This window comes from Lemur catta, chromosome 19 (assembly GCF_020740605.2).
Source record: "Lemur catta isolate mLemCat1 chromosome 19, mLemCat1.pri, whole genome shotgun sequence".
In the NCBI taxonomy this organism is placed as follows: domain Eukaryota; kingdom Metazoa; phylum Chordata; class Mammalia; order Primates; family Lemuridae; genus Lemur; species Lemur catta.
In genome coordinates, this window is record NC_059146.1 from 12542260 (window position 1) to 12565038 (window position 22779).

General features: G+C 35.3%; 2 protein-coding genes across 3 annotated transcripts in view; one reads left to right on the forward strand and one right to left on the reverse strand.

Moving 5' to 3' along the window:
* STAP1 (signal transducing adaptor family member 1) overlaps nucleotides 1–7264 on the forward strand; it is a 33177-nt gene extending 25913 nt beyond the window's left edge. Inside the window, 4 exon segments of the mRNA XM_045532417.1 lie at nucleotides 656–725; nucleotides 3183–3279; nucleotides 7202–7239; nucleotides 7241–7264. Coding sequence (XP_045388373.1) covers nucleotides 656–725; nucleotides 3183–3279; nucleotides 7202–7239; nucleotides 7241–7264 — 229 coding nt within the window.
* A 2988-nt stretch (nucleotides 7265–10252) lies between these two features.
* Nucleotides 10253–22779, reverse strand: part of UBA6 (ubiquitin like modifier activating enzyme 6) — a 66196-nt gene continuing 53669 nt past the window's right edge. For both annotated transcript variants that reach the window (XM_045531650.1, XM_045531652.1), the window contains 6 exons: nucleotides 20045–20162; nucleotides 18763–18956; nucleotides 17889–18016; nucleotides 16892–16979; nucleotides 16592–16686; nucleotides 10253–13347 (listed from right to left, as the gene is read on the reverse strand). In XM_045531650.1, coding sequence (XP_045387606.1) covers nucleotides 13212–13347; nucleotides 16592–16686; nucleotides 16892–16979; nucleotides 17889–18016; nucleotides 18763–18956; nucleotides 20045–20162 — 759 coding nt within the window. In that variant the 3' untranslated portion in view covers nucleotides 10253–13211. The remainder of the gene's footprint in view (nucleotides 13348–16591; nucleotides 16687–16891; nucleotides 16980–17888; nucleotides 18017–18762; nucleotides 18957–20044; nucleotides 20163–22779) is intronic.

Consider the following 22779-nt stretch of genomic DNA (forward strand, 5'->3'; position numbering starts at 1 on the left):
GCAGTTCATAATAAAATACCATGTGTTTAGAGTGGTAATAATTTAGAGTGCTATGTAACCATAGAAGAGGAAGACATTAAGATTCATTTACTGGACTTACACTCCCATCTATGTGTTCATATAGTGCCTAACACCTAGAATTTTCTGTATCTCTAAGTCAGCCCTGAAGTTAGCAGATATCCAGGGTGATATATGAGCTATCAGGAACAGCTTTTGAGGGCTTTCTGGTTGGATTAGTGATGAGATAGAATAGAAAGTAATTTGCTTTCAATAATTCTTTCCACTTCTCTTTTAATATAGAGAATATATATTTGATTTATATATGCTTACACAGGATTTTATAATGTCTACTTTGTAAGTTACCAACATTTAAAGAAATTATTTCTACCTAAAAGATTTTCATTTTTTTTCTGTTTATTCTTTTTTATTCACCCACTCAATGACCCAGATTTTCTATATCCCACTGTATAACCCTCCAAAAAGGAACATAGCAAACCATGTAAATAGAACAACAAAACCACCAGGGATTTTTTGCCAATCAAACTATAGTCATGGGAACATAGGTTTACTATGCAGGTGATATTTTATACTTACTTTAGTTTGTGTTGTCCCAATCCTCTAATCAAATGGAAATTAACCATGTGTTTCATTTTAGCACTCCGAGAATCAAGCACTACAAAGTGATGAGCGTAGGAAAAAACTACACTATTGAACTGGAAAAACCTGTAAGTAGCTATTTCTTTGTTGATGCAATTTCTCTCGATTCCTCCCAAACCTGCCTTATAGAATACAAAGAAAGATGGAAAAGCAGGCTTCTTCCCCAGGGACCTAGTGCTGGCAAAAAATAGCCAAGTTAAGGATCCCTGAAGGTGGCAGATACACAGGATGAGAAGTGAGATGCCAGAACAGGTGGGTGAGGCAGAATAAAAGATAATCTGCTTCTAAAAATTCTTTCCACTTTTATTTCTTTGCAAGTCTTTATCAAAATAATTATTTCAGGGAAAGAAAGATATGTTAGTTCTGTTTTACATCCTCCAGTTATAATATGCGTATTTGAATGTGTTTATTTCTAATAGGAGGAAATCTGTGAATTCCTAGTCCATTAATACCTCCCATGCAGAAGTTCAGAAATCCCCGCTTAACAGAAACATACCAGGGAAGAAAGGGTTTCTTCTCTATCTTCAAGTCCTCTCCCACCCTAGCTGACTAACCATGGCCTAATGATATAACTACCAGATACCATGTTAGGCACAGAGCTAAGTCCTTTACACATTATCTAATTTAACCATTATTATTACTCTGAGGTAGATATTGTGTTGCCTATTACACAGGTTAGAAAACTGGTATTTACACTGATCTCAACCAATGAGAAAGTGGTGATGTGGCCTACACTCCAGGGTGCTGAAAAAGGGGAATGTAACACTGTGATTTTAGGCTGCATAATGGGAAAATTGGGCCAGTAAAGATGTCTCTGAATATCACTTATATAGAACTGGTTGGTCTTAAAGATATTTTTATTTCTCTAAAATTGAGCTCCTAGTTCTTCTGCTTCTTCAGGTTTATTGTATAGATTAAATTAAAAAAAGGAATAATGTGGTTGAATTTCTTATATTTTGGCCATAGCCCTTAGAGAGCAAGGCAGCTGCTGATTCATACAGCCCACTTACACATTTGCCATGAATGCTTCCCAGAGCTTCTCAGTTCTCAGATCCATGCCTGATCAGGCTCTTTTTTTTTTTTTTTTTGAGAAAAAGTCTCACTCTGTCATCCAGGTTCGAGTATAGTGGCGTCATCATAGCTCACTGCAACCTCAAACTCCTGGGCTCAAGTGATCCTCCTGCCTCCTGAGTAGCTGGGCCTACAGGTGTACACTATTACACCTAGCTAATTTTTAAAATATTTTTGTAGAGACTAGGTCTCGCTATTGTCCAGGCTATTCTCAAACTCCTGGCTTCAATTGATCCTCCCGCCTCAGCCTCCTGAAGTGCTAGGCTTACAGGTGTGAGCCACCAAGCCCAGCCCTGACTAGGCTTTTTAAATAAAGTTCTAATGAAGGAGGCAAAGAACTAGACTGCTAGAGAATAGTCCAAGTAACCAAGTAACTAGAAGCAACGCTCAGGGAAGGATAATGTATCTTTGCAACTGGTGAACTGGGGCTCATTTCTGTCAGCCCATGTAGTCCACCGTGTAAGGAAAACTAACACTCTAGATTATCCTTTCACCCTCCGCAACCCTATCCCTCAATCCCTCAATCAAGTTGTATTTTTGTTTTTAATTTTTTTTTAAGAGACAGGGGTCTCGCTATGTTGCCCAGGCTGGAGTGCAGTGGCTATTCACAAGTGCGATTATAGCACACCACAGCCTTAAACCCCTGGGCTCAAGCGATCCTCCTGCCTCAGCCTCCCAAATAGCTGGGACTAAAGGTACATGGCCCACACCTGGCTCATAAATTCTTTTTCCTCTTCAGGGTTACCTGGGATATTCAGGTTTAACCCGATTTTACTTGTATGGAAATATGGATGGGGACCTGCAGCCTTGGGGCCACACGTAGTCTTCTGGATCCTTTAGGGCAGCCTTTTGACTGGATCCAAATTTTACAGAACAAATCCTTTTAATAAAACTCCTGGACTGAAGCTATCCTCCCATCTCAGCCTCCTAAGTAGTGAGGATTACAGGAGCGAACCACCACACCCAGCTCTAGTTATGGCTAACTTCAGCAAAAATAAATTTATTATTAGGCCATAGAATGACTAGAAGGCTAGCAAACTTTCATTCAGGGACTAGGAAGCAGTTGCTTGTACTAAGAACCATCTGATTAGGAAGCTACTGCCCTTCCTTGTTCCTCTACTAAAGTTCAAATTTCAGGAAGAAAGCATTTTATGGCTGAACTTGAGTCACCTTCTTAGGCCTTAACTAAGGGAGAACAAGATACCTACTTATTTCAAATGGGTAAAAGGTAATTACTTAACAGAGAATTGACACATGGTCAATTAGAAAGGAGAAATAAGACACATGGATAGGTAAAACTATGGTCATTCAGTAAGTCATTGAAGTAAGGTACTGACATGATTTTTGGAGATCAGGAAATACACAGTAATCTCCATTAAATTCCAACTGAGCCTTCTCTTACTGTATCTTTACCCAGGTGACACTGAGCCTTCTCTTACTCTCTCTTTATACAGGTAACACTCCCAAACCTTTTCAGCGTCATTGATTATTTTGTGAAGGAGACTCGAGGAAATTTGAGACCATTTATATATTCAACTGATAAAAATCTTGGTATGTTCTTCACTTCATTGCTGTATTAAGGAAAATAAAACAAAGTTCCCAAAACTCTGCATATGATTTGTAATACCAGCCAGGTAGGAACTGTATTTCAGCCTTTATGGTTATCCATTTGGAAATCATTTTGTCACTGAGTCTGTGAAAATAAAGGAGTACCAACATACATTGTGAATAGAGTATGGACCTATTCTAGAGAATGAAACAACCCTGAGGCACACATGTATTGTGACTATTAGCTTCATTCTGTCATTCTACTTCGCTTTATCAAAGAAGTTCGGAGATATGAGAAAACTGTAATCATATGGATTAATAAGAACCAAACAGGGGATTTAAAGGGGTGATCTGTCAACAATATTAGATGCTCCAGACAGGATAAAATAAATGAGGATTAAGGAGAAACTATAGGAATTGGTCATTAGGCAATAGATGATATGAGAGAGAGAAGTTTTAGTCCACTATAAAGACAGAAGTCAGATTGTAGGATAACAAGGAATGAGTGGGTGGGGAGGAACTACACATAAAGACTGTAGTTAGAACAATCTACAGAATCTGTGGGCCCTGTGTTCATAAATCAAGAGTTTCAAAAACAGTTATGATAGACCATTAAACCAAGTTTGGGGCCCTGTACAACTGCACAGTTCACATGCCCATGAAACTGACCCTGTTTACAGTCCAATTCTTGGCAGAGCACGCCAGGCCGGATGCAATAGTTTCTATCCTTTGCAATGATTCCTCGCACACGTGGTGACTTGGCAAGCTGTAAGCAGGAGACACACAATATCTCCAGCTTGTTGGATTTCAGTTATCAAAACAGGTCCCTGTTCCTACAGATTATGAGGGAAAACAACTTCATCTGGCTGCCTGCATCAGGGGCATATGTAGAAAGTCTCACTAATTAATATGTCAGCAAGTTTAAAAGTCCAAATTCTTAAAACATCACTATGAATCTTACGATGCCAAATAACAACAACAAAATCCCCAAAAACTCAGAGTCTGAAGGAACTTCAAAAAATTATCGAGTAGTGTCTTATCTGCAAAGGAGTCACTCACAACTCAGTACAGCAAACAGCTCTTAAGCTGTGACCATTCAGCTTGCTTGAAAATTGTTCACTGGTTTTTGAAGGAAGCAGCACAGTTCACTTCTGGACAGTTCTCATATTAGAGAATTCTTCGTTAATACTGAGCCTGAAACATTTCTTCCTTTAACTTCTACATAATAATCCAACTTGTAGCTTTAAACAATACAGCTTTTTTATTTTTATTTATTTATTTTTAAAGAGAGACAGTCTTGCTATATTGCCCAGGCTGGTCTCGAACTCCTGGGCTCAAGCAATCCTCCTGCCTCAGCCTCCCAAGTAGCTGGGACTACAGGTGCACACCACCACACCGGGCCCGATACAGGTTCTGTAAAAGGTCATCAAACATTTTTAAATGGCCACAATGTCTCCTCTTAGTCTTTTTTCTGTCATCTAAATTATTGGTTCTTGTAGCTCTCCCACTGTCATCTTTGACTTTCTCTGTCCATTGTCTAATTTATAAACATCTCTTTTAAAATATAACAAGGGATGAACACATTGCTGCAGACAGGACCAACATAATACATTACCTGGGCATTATGCAGGAAAAGACCACCTAATAGAATTTTCTGGGAATGAGCTATTATCCCCCACCACCCTGAGAACAAAGAACTTCTTGTAACATCTCTAAAATAAAAATTTTTTTGCGAGGAAGGAAAACCCAATGTAACTTGCCTCCTCCATGGATGACAGACATTATCTCAGTTATCTAATGCTGTGTAACAAACCACGCCTGAAACATAATGGCTAAATCAACAACCATTGTATCTGGTTATGAGTCTGTGGGCCAGAAATTTGGGTTGATTCATTTGGGCAGTTTTTCTGATAGTCTCATTTGGTGTCACATGACTGTAAACAGCTGGTGACTTGATGGGGGCTGGATGGTCTCATTTAACCTTGTTCACACATCTGGTATATACTGCTTTCAATAGTTATAAATATATTAAGCAATTTAAGAGAAAATAGTCTTTTACCCAGATTTTTATCATTTCTGTTGTTCTCTGCCCCCCAAAGTTTAACATTTTCCTGTGGTGTCATTACTCTTCAACCTGATGAACTTCTGAACCTATTCAGTGAATTAATTTCAGATATTTTATTTCTCATTTTGAAAATTTATTTGGTTTTATAATCTTTACTTCTTTGTTGAAAACATCTCTCCATTCATTTTAAGAGTGTTTATAACCACCTCATGGAACATAGCTGCTTTAAAGTCTTTGTCTTATAATTCCAATATCTTGGGTATCTTAGTGTTGGCATCTGTTGTCTTTTCCCTTAAGAACTGGAGAGCTGGTCATATTTGTTTTTTTGTGTATCAAGTAATTCCTAGCTCTTAGTATATCAAATAATTTTGGATTGTACCTTGGACAGTTTGAACATTATATCCATGAGCCTCTGGGTCTTGTCAAAATCCTCTGGAGCATTTTTTTTAAAGCAAGTCATCATTCTGATTAAAGTGAACCAGTTCTGTCTTACTTTCTATGGGAAGCCATTCCAGTATTAGTGCAGTTTTCAGAGCCTCTGTTATGCTGTTTCGGGTCTGTACATCTCAGGAATTATTAGCCTGGGACCTGGGCAGTAGTTTTTATCTCAGTTTAGTTTTCAAAGCCTTTGCTCTCTGTTTTGGGCATGCATAGCTCAGAGGTAAGCCTCCACTTGTATCACTTCATACACAGACCTAGGGATGCTTTTTTTCAGCTCTCACCTCTCCAAGATTTCCTGTATACTCTCCAGCCAACAAGAGTCTTTTTTCCTGGTTTTCTAGCTAGAGAGATGGGGCTTCTTAAGTGTTGTAGCCACCTGTGCTGTCATGTAATTCTGTGAGACTGTGGCTGACAAATCTCTCTAAAGAAGTCAGAGAAAAGAAAGAGAAAAAAGTAATTCCAACTCTCCTTACTGCCTCAAGCTCATTTTTTACTGGTTTCTCTGGCCAGAAGGATGAATGTTCTCTTGGGGTTTTAGATGCCCATGCAACCACTGCCACTGTCACAGCAGCACCTTGACTAGGGGCCACCCTCAGGGCAGGGTCAGGAAAGAAAAAAAACAGACAACAGAAAGAAAGAAAATGGGCTGTTGATGTAAAATGTCAATGATTTTAGAATCAGACAACCAGACTGCTATCACTATGTGATCAGGAACAAATTAAACTCAACCTCCTTGCATTTCAGATTTCTTTGTTATAAGGATTGTGGAACGGAGCAGAAGGAACAGGGAGGGGAACATAGAGGAAGACTTCAAATAATTAGAATATCTTCTCTAGAGTAACATACTTTCTTTCATGGAAAGAAAGATGGAAAAGTGAACTGGAAAGAAAATGAGAATGGAATAGGACTTTCTAAGAAAAGCTACAAAAAGGTCAAAACTTATCTTGACAAATAATGCTGACGTTCTAAGGAAACTTTGTGAAACCCTAAAATTGTTTCAGGAATTTAGACTGATAGCTGGTTGGGGCACAATGAGACTGCTAGGGCATTCAGCTTTAATTTGTCTTGAGTTGTAGAACACCTAAAGGGTTCAAATCTGGAGATCTGGAAAAAGTTAATGTAGTTTACAATAAAATACTATCTAAAAGAAAATGAGATTTCTTTTAATCTTTGTTAATCCATATTAGCATTTAGCTTTCTCTCTAATATCAGAAAGCAAGAACATAATCCCAGCACTTTGGGAGGCTGAGAGGGTAGGATCACTTGAATCCAGGAGTTTGAGATCAGCTCGGGCAACATACCATACCACTGATGTTCCACACACAAGCAAGAAAATCAACTCACATTGAAAATAAACAAAACCTTGTTCTGTGATACTGGTTCTTTAATTAATCAAGTTTTTCCACTCACAATTTCTAGGCCAAGAACCCAACATGGAAGGGAGAAGTGAGAAGATGGAAGAAAAATCCACACATCGCATGAAATAAAATGTGAAAAGTACTCCTTCACGTATCTTGGTAATTTTTATTTTCAAAGGAAGATCTTACTCTTAGAGAATTATCTCTGTATTCTTGATCCTGATTACCAAGTCAGTCACCTGGACACCAGAATTAAACACTGTAGCATACAATTTCATCATCTTATCAGAATGAAATCAATTCACTGGGAGACCATAGACTATGGCTGTGGGGGTAACTTCTAGTGTATGTATTCCCGAGCACTGATAAAAGTTGAAAACATAGTACTTTCTAGATAGAGTTTTTATTTTCCTAGGCTTCAGTTAAATACATTTCTCCTATACAACTTCCACAGCAGATTCTCTAGTTTTCCTAAATTCTACCAATTCCAAAAAAAAACCCACTAGGTTTTGTTGAAATCTGCTTTGACCAATTTATCAAATATAAGTCATTTTAATTATCAAGTTGGAAGCCAGGGACATAAAATGTACTCGGAGAAGCCCTTTTCCAATAGAAATAATCTGTGCCACATTTTTTGTTACTGGAAATAAACGAAATTTATCCATTTTCATGTTTTTCTCTGGTAACATCTTTTTGATAGCTCAAAATCAACCCATAACTCCTTACAAAGATGACAAAAGGCTGTATCATCACCTTATTTCACAAGTGCAACAGTCTCACAATCAGGATGAGACTGATTATAAACACCTAGAGTTCCTTAAAAATACTAATTCCTTAGCCCCAGACTATATTTACTGAATTAAAATCTCAGGGATATTTTAAAAAGTTCTATATTATTTTAATTATTATTATTTTTTGTCCACACTGGAATGCAGTGGTGTGATCATAGCTTACTGCAGCCTTGAACTCCTGGGCTCAAGAGATCCTCCTGCCTAAGCTTCCAGAGTAGCTGGGACTACAAGCGCATGCCACCATGCCTGGCTTGGGATATTTTTCCATAAATATTTTTTCTTCATAAAAAAAACTTCTAAATTGATTTTGATGAACATTCAATTTGGGAACCACTTACACAATCAACTAAGAATTAAAAGATACAGAAGTGAATAATAAACCAAGTTAGTATGTGGGAGAAGACAGAAATTCAGAAAGGTGAATCCTTCATTTGGGACCACCGTGTGCTGGAAACATTTACAGATTTGCAAGAAACTACTCAGAAGTTGAATGGAGATAAGGCACTTAGTATTCAAAGGTAGAGTCTAGGGCCAGTGAAGAGGTGAGGGCCCTTGCTCACACTTTGGAACCCTGAAGGGTTGCACCCTAGGAATAAGGTGAAGGAAGAGCACTAGCACAGTCTGTAGCTCTGCTTTGAGTCACAAAGATAGCCCAGAAAATCTCAATTTCTGAAACGAGATCAAAATGACCCTAAGTTACTAGTGCCCGGGTACCCTAGCAGAAGCAAAAAACTCTCTCGAGGATGAAAATACCATCCTGGGCATCAAATTATTTCAAGTTTTCAAGTACAACACTGGCAAATAATTAAAGATAACCACACACAAAGGAAATAAGACAATAAGAATGAAGACTAAAAGAAACAAAAGAAAAATAAAAACAGATTTACAGGAGGGTTTTAGATTGTGGAATTATTATACACAGACTATAAAATAATTATGCTTTTCATGATCAAGTAGGTAAGAGATTGAAAATTTCAGCAAGACAATTGGAAACTGCAAAATTAACAAATTTGCATGTTTGCAATTAGAAATTTGAGAACTGAAAATACAAAGGGCTAAGAATAACCAAGACAGTACCAGAACAGTAAGTTGGGAGGACCTGTTTTGCCAAATATCAAGAATATTTCAGCTATGGTGACAAAGACAGTATATTAGCACATGGATAAAAAAGAAAAGAAGGCAGAAAAAATTCAGAAAGAGACATATAGACATATGGATATGATACATGACTTTGGTGGCACTGCAGAAAAGACAGGAAAAAATCAGATTTTGCAGTAAATTGTGGTGAGGTACTTCCTAGCACACACAAAACTCGTATGTGAAAGGGAAAACTAAAGCTTTTAGAAGACAACATAGGAGAGTATCTTCATGACCCTAGAGCAGGGAATGATTTTTAAAACTCACAAAAAGCTCTAACCTTAAAACAAAAGATTGATACTTCTCAGTACCTAACCATTAATAAATTCTTTTACCCAAGAACATCATAAAGAGAGGGAAAGGCAAACTACAGAATGGGAGAAGATACTTGCAACTACATAGTCAATAAAGAACAGAATTTATAAAGATCTTTTATGAATTAAAAAAAGATGTCCAACATAACAAAAAAATATGTGACAGAACTGACAAGACACTTCACAAAAGGGAAAGTTGAAATGGTCAGTAAACTTATGAAAAGGCGCTCAACTTCAATGGTAATTAGGGAATGGCGGAGTAAAATTTCAGTAAGATACAACTGCATATCCATCAGACTGGCAAAATAAAAAATGTTACTACCAGTGTTGACCAGAATGTGGAGAAATACGATATCTCTAGCGCTTAGAAAAAATAACGTAATCATCTAATAAAATTTAAGATATGAATACCTTACGACCAAGCAATTCTAGTCCTAGATATATATCTTATTTGTATCAGGAGATATATAAAATAAAATAATGTTCATTGTGGAACTGTAACTGCCCCCAACTAAAAACATCCCCATCATCAACAGAATGAATAAATGGTGGTATATTAATACAAACGTAAATTATACAGCAATGATGAAGAATGAAGTATAGGTGCAACCAACATGGATGAATCACATGTTGAATGAAAGAAGAAGCCACAAAAGAATGAAGTATGATCTTTTTACATAAAATTCAAAATCAAGCAAACTATTATTTAGGTTTACATACATAGTAACACTATAAAAATGAGATAGTCACCATAAAAGGTAGGACAGTGATAATTACCAAGGGATGTGTGGGGCAGCTGGTTGTGATTGGGAAGGGATTACATGGGGAGTTTCTGGACTGCTGTCAGTGTTCTATTAAGTTGACTGCTGGTTATATACATAGCTCCTTTAAAATTATTCTCTAAACTACATATTTATATTTTATGTACTCTTCTGAATATATATGTTTGAAGATATGTTTCTTAATTAAAAAACAAAACTAAGATGTAGAAAGAGAAAAATGAACACAGATTACCAATTGATATGCTGATCCCCATGATTTCAACTTTCTGATTTTTGTTTTTAAATCTGTGAAAAGCAAAAATCGTTAAACCCATACCGAGAGATTGTATACTAAATGATTAGATATTTACAAGCACAATGAATTAATTATGTTTGTTATAGCTGAAAAAGTTAGGTAAAGACGTTTCTTCCTCAAGATCTCAAGGGAACAATTTTCGTTCTGTCTTCATTTTACTAATTATAAAATGATAGATTCTAAATATATTTATAGTTGATTTTTTAATGTTCTATCACTGTTACCACCAGAGTGTGCCATAGTAGATAAAAAAATTAAAAAAGGGTCCATATTCATTTCCAAGTTCTACCTTTGGAACAATTTATGAAGAACTTACAGACAAGTAACGTAACTGTTTTGAACTCCAAAAAGGAAACGACGTTAGAAATCCCCAACTAGTAGTCCAGGATTTAACAGATATAGGTTTTACATGGTCACGACTATTTCTCTCCAACTGTTTTAAAAGAATTTCCAGGAGCCAAAACCTCTTTCAGGTAATGTCCCTCCACAACCAGTGACTGCTGTATCTCCATGATTGCAAAATTTGAAAATTAGGAAACACCAAAGCAACATTACTCACAAAATGAATAGCAGAATCAGAATCTCTAGAGTCAACTATGGAACATGATTTACAAAGATATTCTCAAATTTCTTAATTTATTTTTAGTAAGTAAAAAATTATTCAGTGGAATTATACAAAATCAAATCATTAATTTTTACACCTGGTATTTCAATCACCAACGGTGATCTCATGGTACAGTAATTGATAAAAGAAGAAGAACCGTCATTAGCTTCACCCTGGCTTTCTAGCTTACTAGAACTAAATAAATCATGGCAATAACCATTATCTACAGAAAAAAAAAGTAACGACAAAATGATTATAAGTTTAATCACAAAATGAACTTAATCCTTATTGATTTTGTTCGTATCTGCTAAAGGATTGATGTCCATAAATATGAATTGATAGCATGGCTCTACATTTAATTCTGAAAAGATGTGGAGACTTGGACAAAATATAAGCAAGCTATTACATCATATATGAGGATTGTTCGATGGCTACCTGGAAAATATCAATTACTTTCAAAGAGCCCAAAACAAAGTGAAAGTGGAAAAATGCCTTCTTATACAAGTCCTTTTATTAGTTCTATCCTCTAAAGTTCCAAGTCATTGAGTCTTGATATTCCTGGATTCAATTTTAATTAACATTAATTTTAAGTATTACACTTGGGATTTGCACAACTAGAGAGAGTAGGATATGGTGAACAAAAAATGGCTTATTTCAAAGGTAGCCATTTCTTTAAACTCACCCTGTCCACTTTTCCCCAGCTCCCAATGTATAGATTATCCTTTAATCACACAAATTCACTCTCCACTCCCAAATATATTTTCCCAACTAGATGATATTTTTACAAAAGAAACCATGCTCACTGAAAAAGCAATTTAAACTATTTGTAAATGGAATAAAAGAAAAGTACAGAGTATAAAAAGATACGAAATTGAAGTAACACTGATATACATCTGGTTTTTAATTTATCAAAATACCTATTAAGGTCTGAATGGGAGTAGAAGGAAAAGAGCTAGAGGGAAATGATTTCCTACAGTTATAAAATGCCAATTGCTTTAGAATGCATGGTAGCCTTAGTAATAAAAGAATCACTTGCTGTTTTCACTGGGTTTACAGCACTGAATACTGTTTACATCATTTTAATAAAAGCACTTATATGAACATTTGCAATAGCTCATATCAGAAAACAGAAAGTTTCTCTCAATAAAGACTTAAAAAAATAAATTTTTATCTTTGTCAATTCCCTCTCTGGGGATGGGAAATAAAATGCTTCCCTTTAAAATAAAAATATTAAGTTTTTTTTTCTGTTCATTAGGTTTCTGGAAGAAAAAAAATCAAGACCCTACTAGTGATGATTTTTTAATTTCTAAGGATACTCCCTTCACAAAACCTTTTAGTCTTATATACTATGACAATCAGAGTTTTAAATAAATAAAATCACCACACTAGAAGGCATACTGAAAAATCAAATGATTAGTCACATTTATCTGTTCACATTCATGGATTATCTAAACGGGTTGTCAGAGTCCATATAATACTGTTAATATTTAGTCCAAGTTAACATGTCCACTGACCTACAACAATGATGCTATCAACAAAAATCCTGATTTTGTTGAGACAGTGATGTAACAAACTCTCATTAAACTAGCAAAGGTAACAGGACAGTAACTCTAACTGCACAATTTAAAATGTCTATTCTTCATCCACCACTACCATCCTTACCCTTTATACGGTATTAAATTCTCAAAGCCTACTCACTGGACAGTTGCAGGGTGCCACTATTTGTGTAGAAAAATGGGCTTCAAATACTAAACAAACCAAACCAATTCATAAAATGGGATTAAACTTTTTGGACAGTTCCATTTGTTACTTTCAATTTCTTGATCCTTATCTCCTCTGGTCATAAATATTTTTTCCTTCTTTTTATCCAAACAGGTAAATACACAAATCTGCTTTAAGTCTTATAAAATGGCATTCCAGTTCAAAGTTGTTTGTGATCAGAGCCACGTGTGAACTGTTTGAGAAGTGTATACTATGCTACAAAATGTTTTACAGTTTTTCAGGGTAGTTTCATACTGATGTTTCCCTTAAATTAAGGCTTCATCAAAGAGAAATCCATAATATTATGAGCTGATTTTTTTAGCTTCTGAATTAAGTGCATTCTTTTCAAAATCAAGTAGTTCTGGAGTAACCTTAAGACAACTTCCATTAATCAGTGTCATGAGTGAAGTAGTATCTTACTGGAGGTCCAGGCAAATCTTCATCTCCATCAGTGTCTGGGGCAAATGACACAGTAAGATCCACATATTTCTTTTCAGCAGAAGGTTTCACAAGTTTATGCATTCTAAGAAAAATAAGCAAAGATGAATATTTTGGTAAATTCTGTAAAATAAAAGAATGATTTGCTGACTAATGCCATCCAGAAAATCTGGACTTCTATCTAGACTTTATTTTAAAATTTAGTAATCCACTTGCTTTCAAATATTCAGTTTTCTTTACTAAAAGTTCTGAACTTAAGACACTCATTTACCTAACAATGAATCAAACTGGACCACTGCTGGTCATGACAAAGAATACAGACCATTTATTAAAAGACAAAAAAAAATTCCCATAATATAAGCAAGGATTTTAAAAAATTAATTCCCCTTCTATATTCCCTATACAATTTGGAGACATTATACATTCTCAAGCATTTCTCTGTAAAGAGTAAAAAAGCAAGCCAGATTTAAATCTTAAAACGCAAGATAGAAACACCACAGTATAAGACATTCTTTTTTTTTTTTTTTTTTTTTTGAGACAGAGTCTCGCTTTATTGCCCGGGCTAGAGTGAGTGCCGTGGCGTCAGCCTAGCTCACAGCAACCTCAAACTCCTGGGCTTAAGCAATCCTACTGCCTCAGCCTCCCGAGTAGCTGGGACTACAGGCATGCGCCACCATGCCTGGCTAATTTTTTGTATATGTATTTTTAGTTGGCCAGATAATTTCTTTCTATTTTTAGTAGAGACGGGGTCTCGCTCTTGCTCAGGCTGAAAGACATTCTTAAGTTTTGCCCTCATATCCAACTGTTTATCCTATTTACTGAAAAATCAATTCATCTTTGCTATTGTCACTGCTACTGTTTTCATCTTTGCTATTGTCACTGCTACTGTCTTAAGTCATCATCTATATACCCCTTAGATTATTGCATTGGCTTCTAGCTAGCTGCCTTCAGTCTCTCTTCTACCTCTAAACTACACTGCTGCCAGCATTCTCTTAAAATGTAAATTTGATGTTATATTCCTGCCTAATAATGTTATCCATTATATATTGTATACCTACTTCATGCTAGGCTCTGAACTATATAATCTATTTAATCCTCAATAACTTTCCATTTTACAAAGATATTTTGTCCCGTATATAACTTCTCATTTTTCCACCATTCATTGTTATCACCTTACTCATGAGTCATTCCAAAATACTTAATTTCCAAAATAGACAATGCATGCTCTTTTTAAGCTGCATGTGTTTGCACAAGTTGTTACTTTTGCCTAGCATAGTCCTTTCTCAAAGGTAGCTCAAATGAAATCTACCCTGAACTAGAGGTTAGAGTTAGCAGTGCCCAACGTACTCTGTAAAAAAACCTTTATTATAATAATTATTCAATAACATTTTAATGATCAATTAACATGTCAATTTCCCTTAGTAGACTGTGAACTCCTTGAAAGCAGGGCTATTGGATGAAGATATATGACAGTAAAATATTAACAGTGGTAACATTTATGGAATATTCTTATATGCCATTACACTATTAGTCCTTAACATTATTTTAATGCCTAACAACTATGGGCACAATCATCTCATCCTATTAGATAAGAAACTAAGTTTCAAAAGCTACTCCAGTGACAAAACAACTAAGTGGCTGAGCAAGGATGTGAACCCAGGTCTTTCTAAAGGTGAGTTCATGCTCTTAACCATGATCCCACTGACTGACCTAAGGTGTCCAGGCACTTAATAGGTACTCAATAAATACCTGCTAAATGAGTAATGCAATAAAATGGGAAATATCCTTCACAAACATTATCATGCTGGATGTTTCATCATGCTGGCCAACTGTCAAAAGCACTTTCGTTAATTATTTGCAGTGAATTTTAAATTCCACTGATCAATACACCTCATGACCATACATTCCACTATCATCTAGGTAGTGTACAATAAAGGAATTCTAACCACTACTCTTAATTTATCCAAAAATACTTAGGAACCTAAATGAAAAACAATGTAAGGCAAATCAATGCTTTTATATAATAGTTTTATTTTTTCAGGTATAGATAATTAAGACTGGATTATAATTTAAAAGTGATAATCATAGGCAAAGCCAACAGATATGTTAAAGATAACCATTATGCAGAGATTCACTTATTCAAATGACAAGTATTTATTGATGTCTACTATGTACCAGGTATTGGTCTAAGCACTTGAGATACAACACTGACCAGATCAGTGAAACTTATGTTCTAGTGGGGGTGGGGGTGGGAGACAGATACAAACAAAAAATATAAGCAAAACACAGAGCAGTCTTAAGATACTGATAAGTGGCATAAAGGAGAGAGAAAGTAGAGCAGAGTAAAGGGGTTTGGGAATACTAGACTAGGATTGGGGACAGGTTGCTGTATTAAATGGGGTTCAGGAAGGCCTCTTTAGGAAGTGCAAAGATTAGAGGTAAGGGTTAGCTATTTCACCATCTCAGAAAGAGTTACAACAAGAGGGAACAACTAGAGCAAAGGTCCCATGCTGGAACATGACTGGAATGTTCAAAGAAAATTAAGGCAGCCAGTATAGCTGGAATATTGTAAGCGAGGGGGAGAGAAACAGGAAAGGAACTTAGAGGGTAACTGGGAACCCGATCATTTAGGGCCCTGTAGACCACCGTAAAGCCTATGGCTTCTTTTGGTTCCTTTTCTTCCTTTTGGTCTCTGCTCAAATATCACCTTACCAGGTAAGAATATGATAGACAGAAGGAACACCTAGATTACTCAGTATAATACAGAAGCTCAACAGCCCCAGCTTCCCACATTTCCTTTTCCCTTTATTCTTCATTTTCTCCATGGCACTTACCATCATCTGACATACTTATCTAGTTATGCAAACTCAAGTAGGAAGGAATTTTGCTCAGTGCTGTACTCCTAATGCTTTGAACAGTACCTAGTACACAGTAGGCGCCTTTAACAAAAATCTGTTGAATAAATGAATAAAAATAACAATCTGGCATTTTTGTTTTAATCCTGCCTTATAAGCCAGGTAATTATATGTTTCAACTTAAGAAGCAGGTTCACTTAAATGTCTTGACCAAATCAGGTTTCTAAATCTGTTAACTGAAGAGCTGACTCTGAACTACCATAAATTCACAAGGGTACTGTAATCTTGTCAATCTCACTTGAGAGGTAGCCTGTTGGCCTTTACCTGGCAATTTCACTGTCTTCATTAATCCCATTAAGCAAGAGTAACGCTTTTATCTGAATTTCAATAACCTCTATATTTTAATTTTTCAGTGTGTGTCCAGCTTATATTTCAATTCGTTTGAATTATTTGCATATAATGTTCAATACTTACGTTAACTTCAATCTTTTCGCATGACCAGGCATTACAGGAACATAAAGCATTTTGACTCCCTGTACCACCATTGTTGGCTCAATTCCATACTTCTCCTAAAAGTCAATACCCAAAAGAGAAAAAAAAAATCAAAGCCTTACCCAAACATAACTTAACATTGTTTATAAATGACATTTTATGGCCAGTAAAGAGAGCAAACCTGTGCTAAAAAATATTTTTAATTTACAATGAAGTTACGGATAAAAACTAAACAGAAACCATACTCAAAGCTAATGACCCAAGTCAATAAAAGTATCTCACTTTGACTGCATTTATGAAATCCAAGAGAGTAAAATCTTCTTTTCCATGTATAGTCCATCTATCCCAAATTGTAAATGATATTCCATTTCTGTAGAAAAACATTCAGAACAGAAACATTTAAATTTTCTTCCTTTCACTGATAATTTAAGAAAAAAAAACAGTAGTCCATTATTTGTGATTTAGCTAGAAATTAACATGGGGGAAAAAAGGAAAATACAACTTTTAAAATATTTCCATAATCTTATTTCACCATCACATCATACAGGTAATCACTTTTATCAGTACCTTGTTGATCCATACAGTATCTCATTATAAATCAGTATGTCTTAGTGAGAGAGTGCTTTCTCTCTCTTTTTAAACAGCTGCATGGGTTTCATTGTGTGGAGGTTCCAGTCCTCTATTACTAGACACTTGGGTTGTTCCAATCATGGTATGATGAAGAATGCCATAATGATAATCTTGTATATATATAATTTGAAATGTGTGCAAATTTATCTGCAATTTTGAAATATAGTGCCATATTTCCCTTATTGTGGATTATATTATTTTATACCCTCATCAGCAATGTTAAGAGAGTGCTTGCTTTCTCACACCCTTGCCAAGATAGGTTTTTTTCCAAGTTTTGGCTGCTGCCAATAAAAAACTGCAAAATAGAGACTTAGGGAATTGCTTTGCTTTGTCACAAGCTCGTGGAATTAGATTCTAGATATCATGATTCATAGTTAGATACTAGAATACTTCTAACTCATCTGGATTAGGTAGACATAGATGAAATCATGTTAAATAGAGTGGCAGGATCAAGTTCTGTGAGAGTTCTTTGGCTAGTTTAGTCAGAAATGCTTCATAAAGATGAAGTTTGATCTGATCTTGAAGTAATGGCAAGGATTTATATATATATTGAAAAAAAAAGGTGAAACCAGTTTTTTTCCCTTTTAAAAGTTAAAATATTTTATTTCATTCTCATTATACAAGAGAAGTAGTAGATGTTCATATATACCTGATTTTAGTCTTTCTTACTTCAGATGTCTCTGTAAACACTATAATTGGAATGGCTAAGTTAAGGAAACAATTTTTGTAGGCTTCAAATGGATAGCCACCAGTTACTTTGATCATCTCCAAGGCAACCTAGATAAAACAAGGTAATCTGATTATATAGACAGCCTAAAACTATTCATGAGTTGATCTACTCAATTTTCCCAAGTTCTACTCAAGCATTTCTCTGTGAATAGTAAAAGCAGATACAGAACTGGAATAATGTACATTTCTTATTTATAAGCCTCTACACCTTGAGCATATTTTATACTTTCAAACTTTCAATCTACTCTATATGTGGTCAACAAAATTATTAAAAAAAAAACATTAATTTGACAATATAATTTCCCTACCTTGAAAGCAGATGCCAGAACTAAAAAAATATAACAGTCTAATATCGCTTAATATAAGAGAACAGGTAACTACACAGCTTCTAAGAATACCTCCAGAGTAATGACATAATATGGTATAACTAGGGCCATACTAAAGATTCTGAATCATTAAGAGTAAAGATTAAGGCAGTTCATTTTATTCAACAAAACAGAGCATCTGCATTGTATGGTGGTTATAAAGATGACTGAGAGGACTATTGCCTGTAAGAAAAATTATCATCTATCTTGAGATTATTTTTTATGCTAAAATGTTTATGTATAGGAAGTCTCAAAATGTAGATGACTATTTTCAGAAATAACTTCAAATTTTAAATTATAAAATCTAGTATTTATCCTTCCTTCTTTCTCTAAGATCTCTGAGTGACTGGTTGGGGTTGGTAATGATGGGAAAGACAGGGAAGAGGCAATGAAAAAGGAACATTTTTATTCAGAGAATAATGAACTTACCAGGCCAGAAACAGCAGCAGTGGATGTGGCTATAGCAGGTATAATTTTGCCAGCTATGCGCTTTGTTTTGAAACGGTCAGCTGGTTCAATGTTATACATTTTGGCACGAAGATTTGATGCAGCTGTGATGAAATCTATGTGTCCATTACGATCGTCATCTTTTTCAAATGAAAGCACTGCCATCTGAAGGTCACCTGATTGTAAAAACCAGAAAAAAAAATTTCCTTAGGAAGTGGTTAAGCTGCCAGTTTCACTAGGTAAAAAGTAATGTGGGTTTACTGTTAATACTTTAAAGACTCCTTTTATGTTTTTAAATGACTGAAAAATATAAGCAAAATCAAGGCAACTGAAGTTATTGAAGGACTTGAAAATGGCTTTAATACCAATAAATTAGAAAAGTTTCTATATTTAAAAAAGCTAATAAACAGTAAAGTAAGAAAGGTATGTACCGTACATCTGCTATCAAGTGGTTTATATTAATAATACAAAAGTCAACATTTGTTATTGTTCAAAAATTCATTCCATAAATCCTACCCTGAAACATTTTCCCTCTGATAACTAAGAATAGGATCAGTTGGTCAAATAAAAATATGTATCTTTTTGAAAGTTCTGTAGATCAGTGGTTCCCAAAATCATTGTAATTATTATTTTAGATTATTTTTCCTGAAATACTGGTTCACGCATAAAATACTAGAAGTTTGGGAACCACTGATTAATGTAATAAAAAGATGGGGAGCAGGTCTAAAAAGATGACTAATGGCTCTGTTTTTAAGGAATTAAGTTCAGTTTTCTTATATTTTGATATTTAAGACCATTTTAGCAAGGATGTATATAGGTTCGTTTATATTCTCTCTGTTGGTAATTATGGAGACTAAGAATCTAAGAAGAGTTCTGTTTATGGTTCTTTATCCTAAAGGGATTTAATTGGGTCTGTCTAAAGATTTCTCTCCACAAAGACCTCATTAAACTGAATTTTTAATTCATTAAAAACATAGCTATTCACCCATTGTTTTTAGATCTGCTCACCATGAGAAGGACTAAAACAATCAGAACAACAACAAAGCAGTTAATGTGATTTGGGAGAATTGTATTTCAACATTCTAGGATAGGGCAATGGTGGGGAAAATGAATTTAGTCAAAGATGAACAATGACTTTCATATAATCATGAAATCAGTATTATTATTACTGTTATTATTAAATCCCACAAACTTTTGGGCATAGAGTTTAGTGAAAATAAAAACCCATCTGGTTCAAAACATTTTTATAAAGGTTTTCCCTTACTTTTGGTAGCTTCATTAGATAAAATAGCCTTTTCTAGTTGGAAAGCAGCATTCCTCTCATCTTCACTGCTAATAGGAACATGGTCTGGTTTTCTTGCAGTTTCATCTGTTTGAACCACCTTTAAACATATGAATATATTTTTTATTAATGTTATATTCTGCATCTAAGTTTGGTTACCACTTATCTGTTTTATCAAATAAATCACAAATAAAAATATTTCCTCCATGTATTTTAATCAGATTATTAATCATCATGGTCCAACATATTTTACACCTTCCTTTAGTAAGTAATATTGTTATTTACGTATTTGTTTATTATCTGTCTTCTCAGACTGGCATGTAAACTCTATGAGAAGAAGGATCTTGATGTGTTTTGTTAACTGAGAGAACTACAATATATCTAAAACAACTTGTTCAAAGGGGATGTTAAAAATATTTATTGAATAGCTCATATGCTCTAAGTCCATATAGATCTCTTTTAAAATTACACATTAAAAGCTAATATTGATCAACAGTTCGTGATTCTGACAAATCTACTTTAAAATCAAGTGGCACAACTCTAACTTGTACACAGCTGTTTAACATTACCAAAGAAATTGAAGAAATCCATAAAATATATATTATGGGCATCCTTTAAATATTTATTGATGGCTGACAGGAAGTTCTTTCCTAAAGAATGTCTTCCTTTATCTAGAAAGTTTAGCATGAGTAAGGCAGTGCATACCACAAGTAATTTATCATTATGTTTGGGTTTTTTTTGAGACGGGGTCTTGCTCTGTCACCAAGGCTGGAGTGCAGTGGTGGTATAGCTTACAGCAACCTCAAACTCCTGGGCTCAAGCGATCCTCCCAAGTAGCTGAGACTACAGGCACGCGCCACCATACCTGGTTAATTTTTAAATTTTTTGTAGAGACAGTGTCTCGCTATATTACTCAGGCTGGTCTTGAACTTGTGGCCTCAAGTGATCCTCCTGCCTGGGCCTCCCAAAGTGCTGGGATTACAAGCATAAGCCATGGTGCCTGGCTCTTAAAAGTACTATTTCTTATTTTAAAAAAACACACTCAGATCATGCTTTTACATATTAAACATTATTACAAGTATGTAAGAAATATTAAGGAGTCAAGGAAGCAAAAACTTTTTGTTTGCTAGAATGTCTAGTTAATATTTTTGGCTGTGACATCTGTAACTAGATGTGCAGGCCTGACGCTTTGGTATGAGCTTCTTTAGGGAGTTGTTAGAAACTCTGTAATTCATGTTCAAACTATAGCTAAATTGCTCAGGAAAATTTATTACTCCCAAACTTTGACACTGATATGGAAGCAATGCAAGCCAGAAAACATACTGAAGCAAGAGCAATAAAAGCCAGTAAAGTTACTGAAGTAGGTTTCCTTGACTTCTGTGTAGGAGTTTTGTCCATGAGAAAGACGGGCTAACAACTTTCTTTCTTTGGGACTCCTGTCTATCCTTACTATATTTTTATGCTTTATAGGCTACAAGTCATGAACATTTCATTCAGCAAACCCATCTACTTGTGCAAAATTAACTGCCTATAAGTCTTCCTTTTCCCAAAAATAAAACCGCAGAATTGAAGACTGCACACACTGCTTCTTTCTTGAATTTTGCAGGGAGATGGTCATTACTCCATCTTTTTGGGTATAGTTAAAAGGTAAGGGGAAAACAAGGTTGTTCTGTGGATGATTTCTAGAGTGCATACAAGTATATACTGATAATATAAAAAATAATATTTCACATTTTCAGACTTTCCTACTTACACTGCCTAAATTTCATGTCCCATCTTTACTAATACTCCCTTATCTCTTTCTCCTTCTAACATATTTGCCTCGCAAAATCCCAACTGCAGTCATATCCAATTTTTCATCTATTCTGTAGTACAATAGCTCCCGAACAGCTAAACGTGGCTGGAGAAAAGGTAATGATCTTCTCTCCAGCCACATTTAGTAGACTACATTAAGCAGATTAACTTTCAGTGGGTCCTCAGTGTTGTCTTACAAATTTACTACATCTTCTAATAAGTGATTTTCCCACTCTGCTGGCAATTATTTCATACTTTTATTCTCTGCTCTAACTTCCTTTATCTTTCTATCCCCTCCACTCTGAGCTACTACACTTGCTTGTAATTTCAACTAAGAAAATAACAATCTTTTTTTTCTCATACTCCATTTCCAATCCCCTAGAAATCCTCTCAGGGTTGCAGTAAAATATATACAGAATCCAACCCTTTATCATCACTTTCCTATTACCTACTATTTCATTCAAACCATTATCATCTCTTGCCTTGGATCTCTCAATAGCCCTTCCTGCTTTCTCTTGGGTCACATAAAATCATCCTTAACATAAAAGCCAGAACCACCCTTTTAAATGTAAGTCAGATCATCTTGTTCCTCTGCTTAAAATCTTCCACTGGTTTCTCATCTCTCAGTAAAGCACAAAGTACTTATCATAACCCCAACTACCTCTCCAATCTCACAGTTTATCACTCTCCCCCTTACATATTCTCTTTTAAGTTCTGGCCTTAAAAGCCCTTCAAGGTTTTTCTCTGTACTTGTCCCTGCTGGCTGTATTGCTTTTACCATTCCTTCACTTCCTGTGGGTTTCTGCTCAAATGTTACCATCATCATATAAATGATGGTAACACTTCCAATCCATATAAAATGGCACTAGCTCCATCACTGTTTTTATTTCTGAAACAGGGTCTCGCTTTGTTGCTCAAGCTGG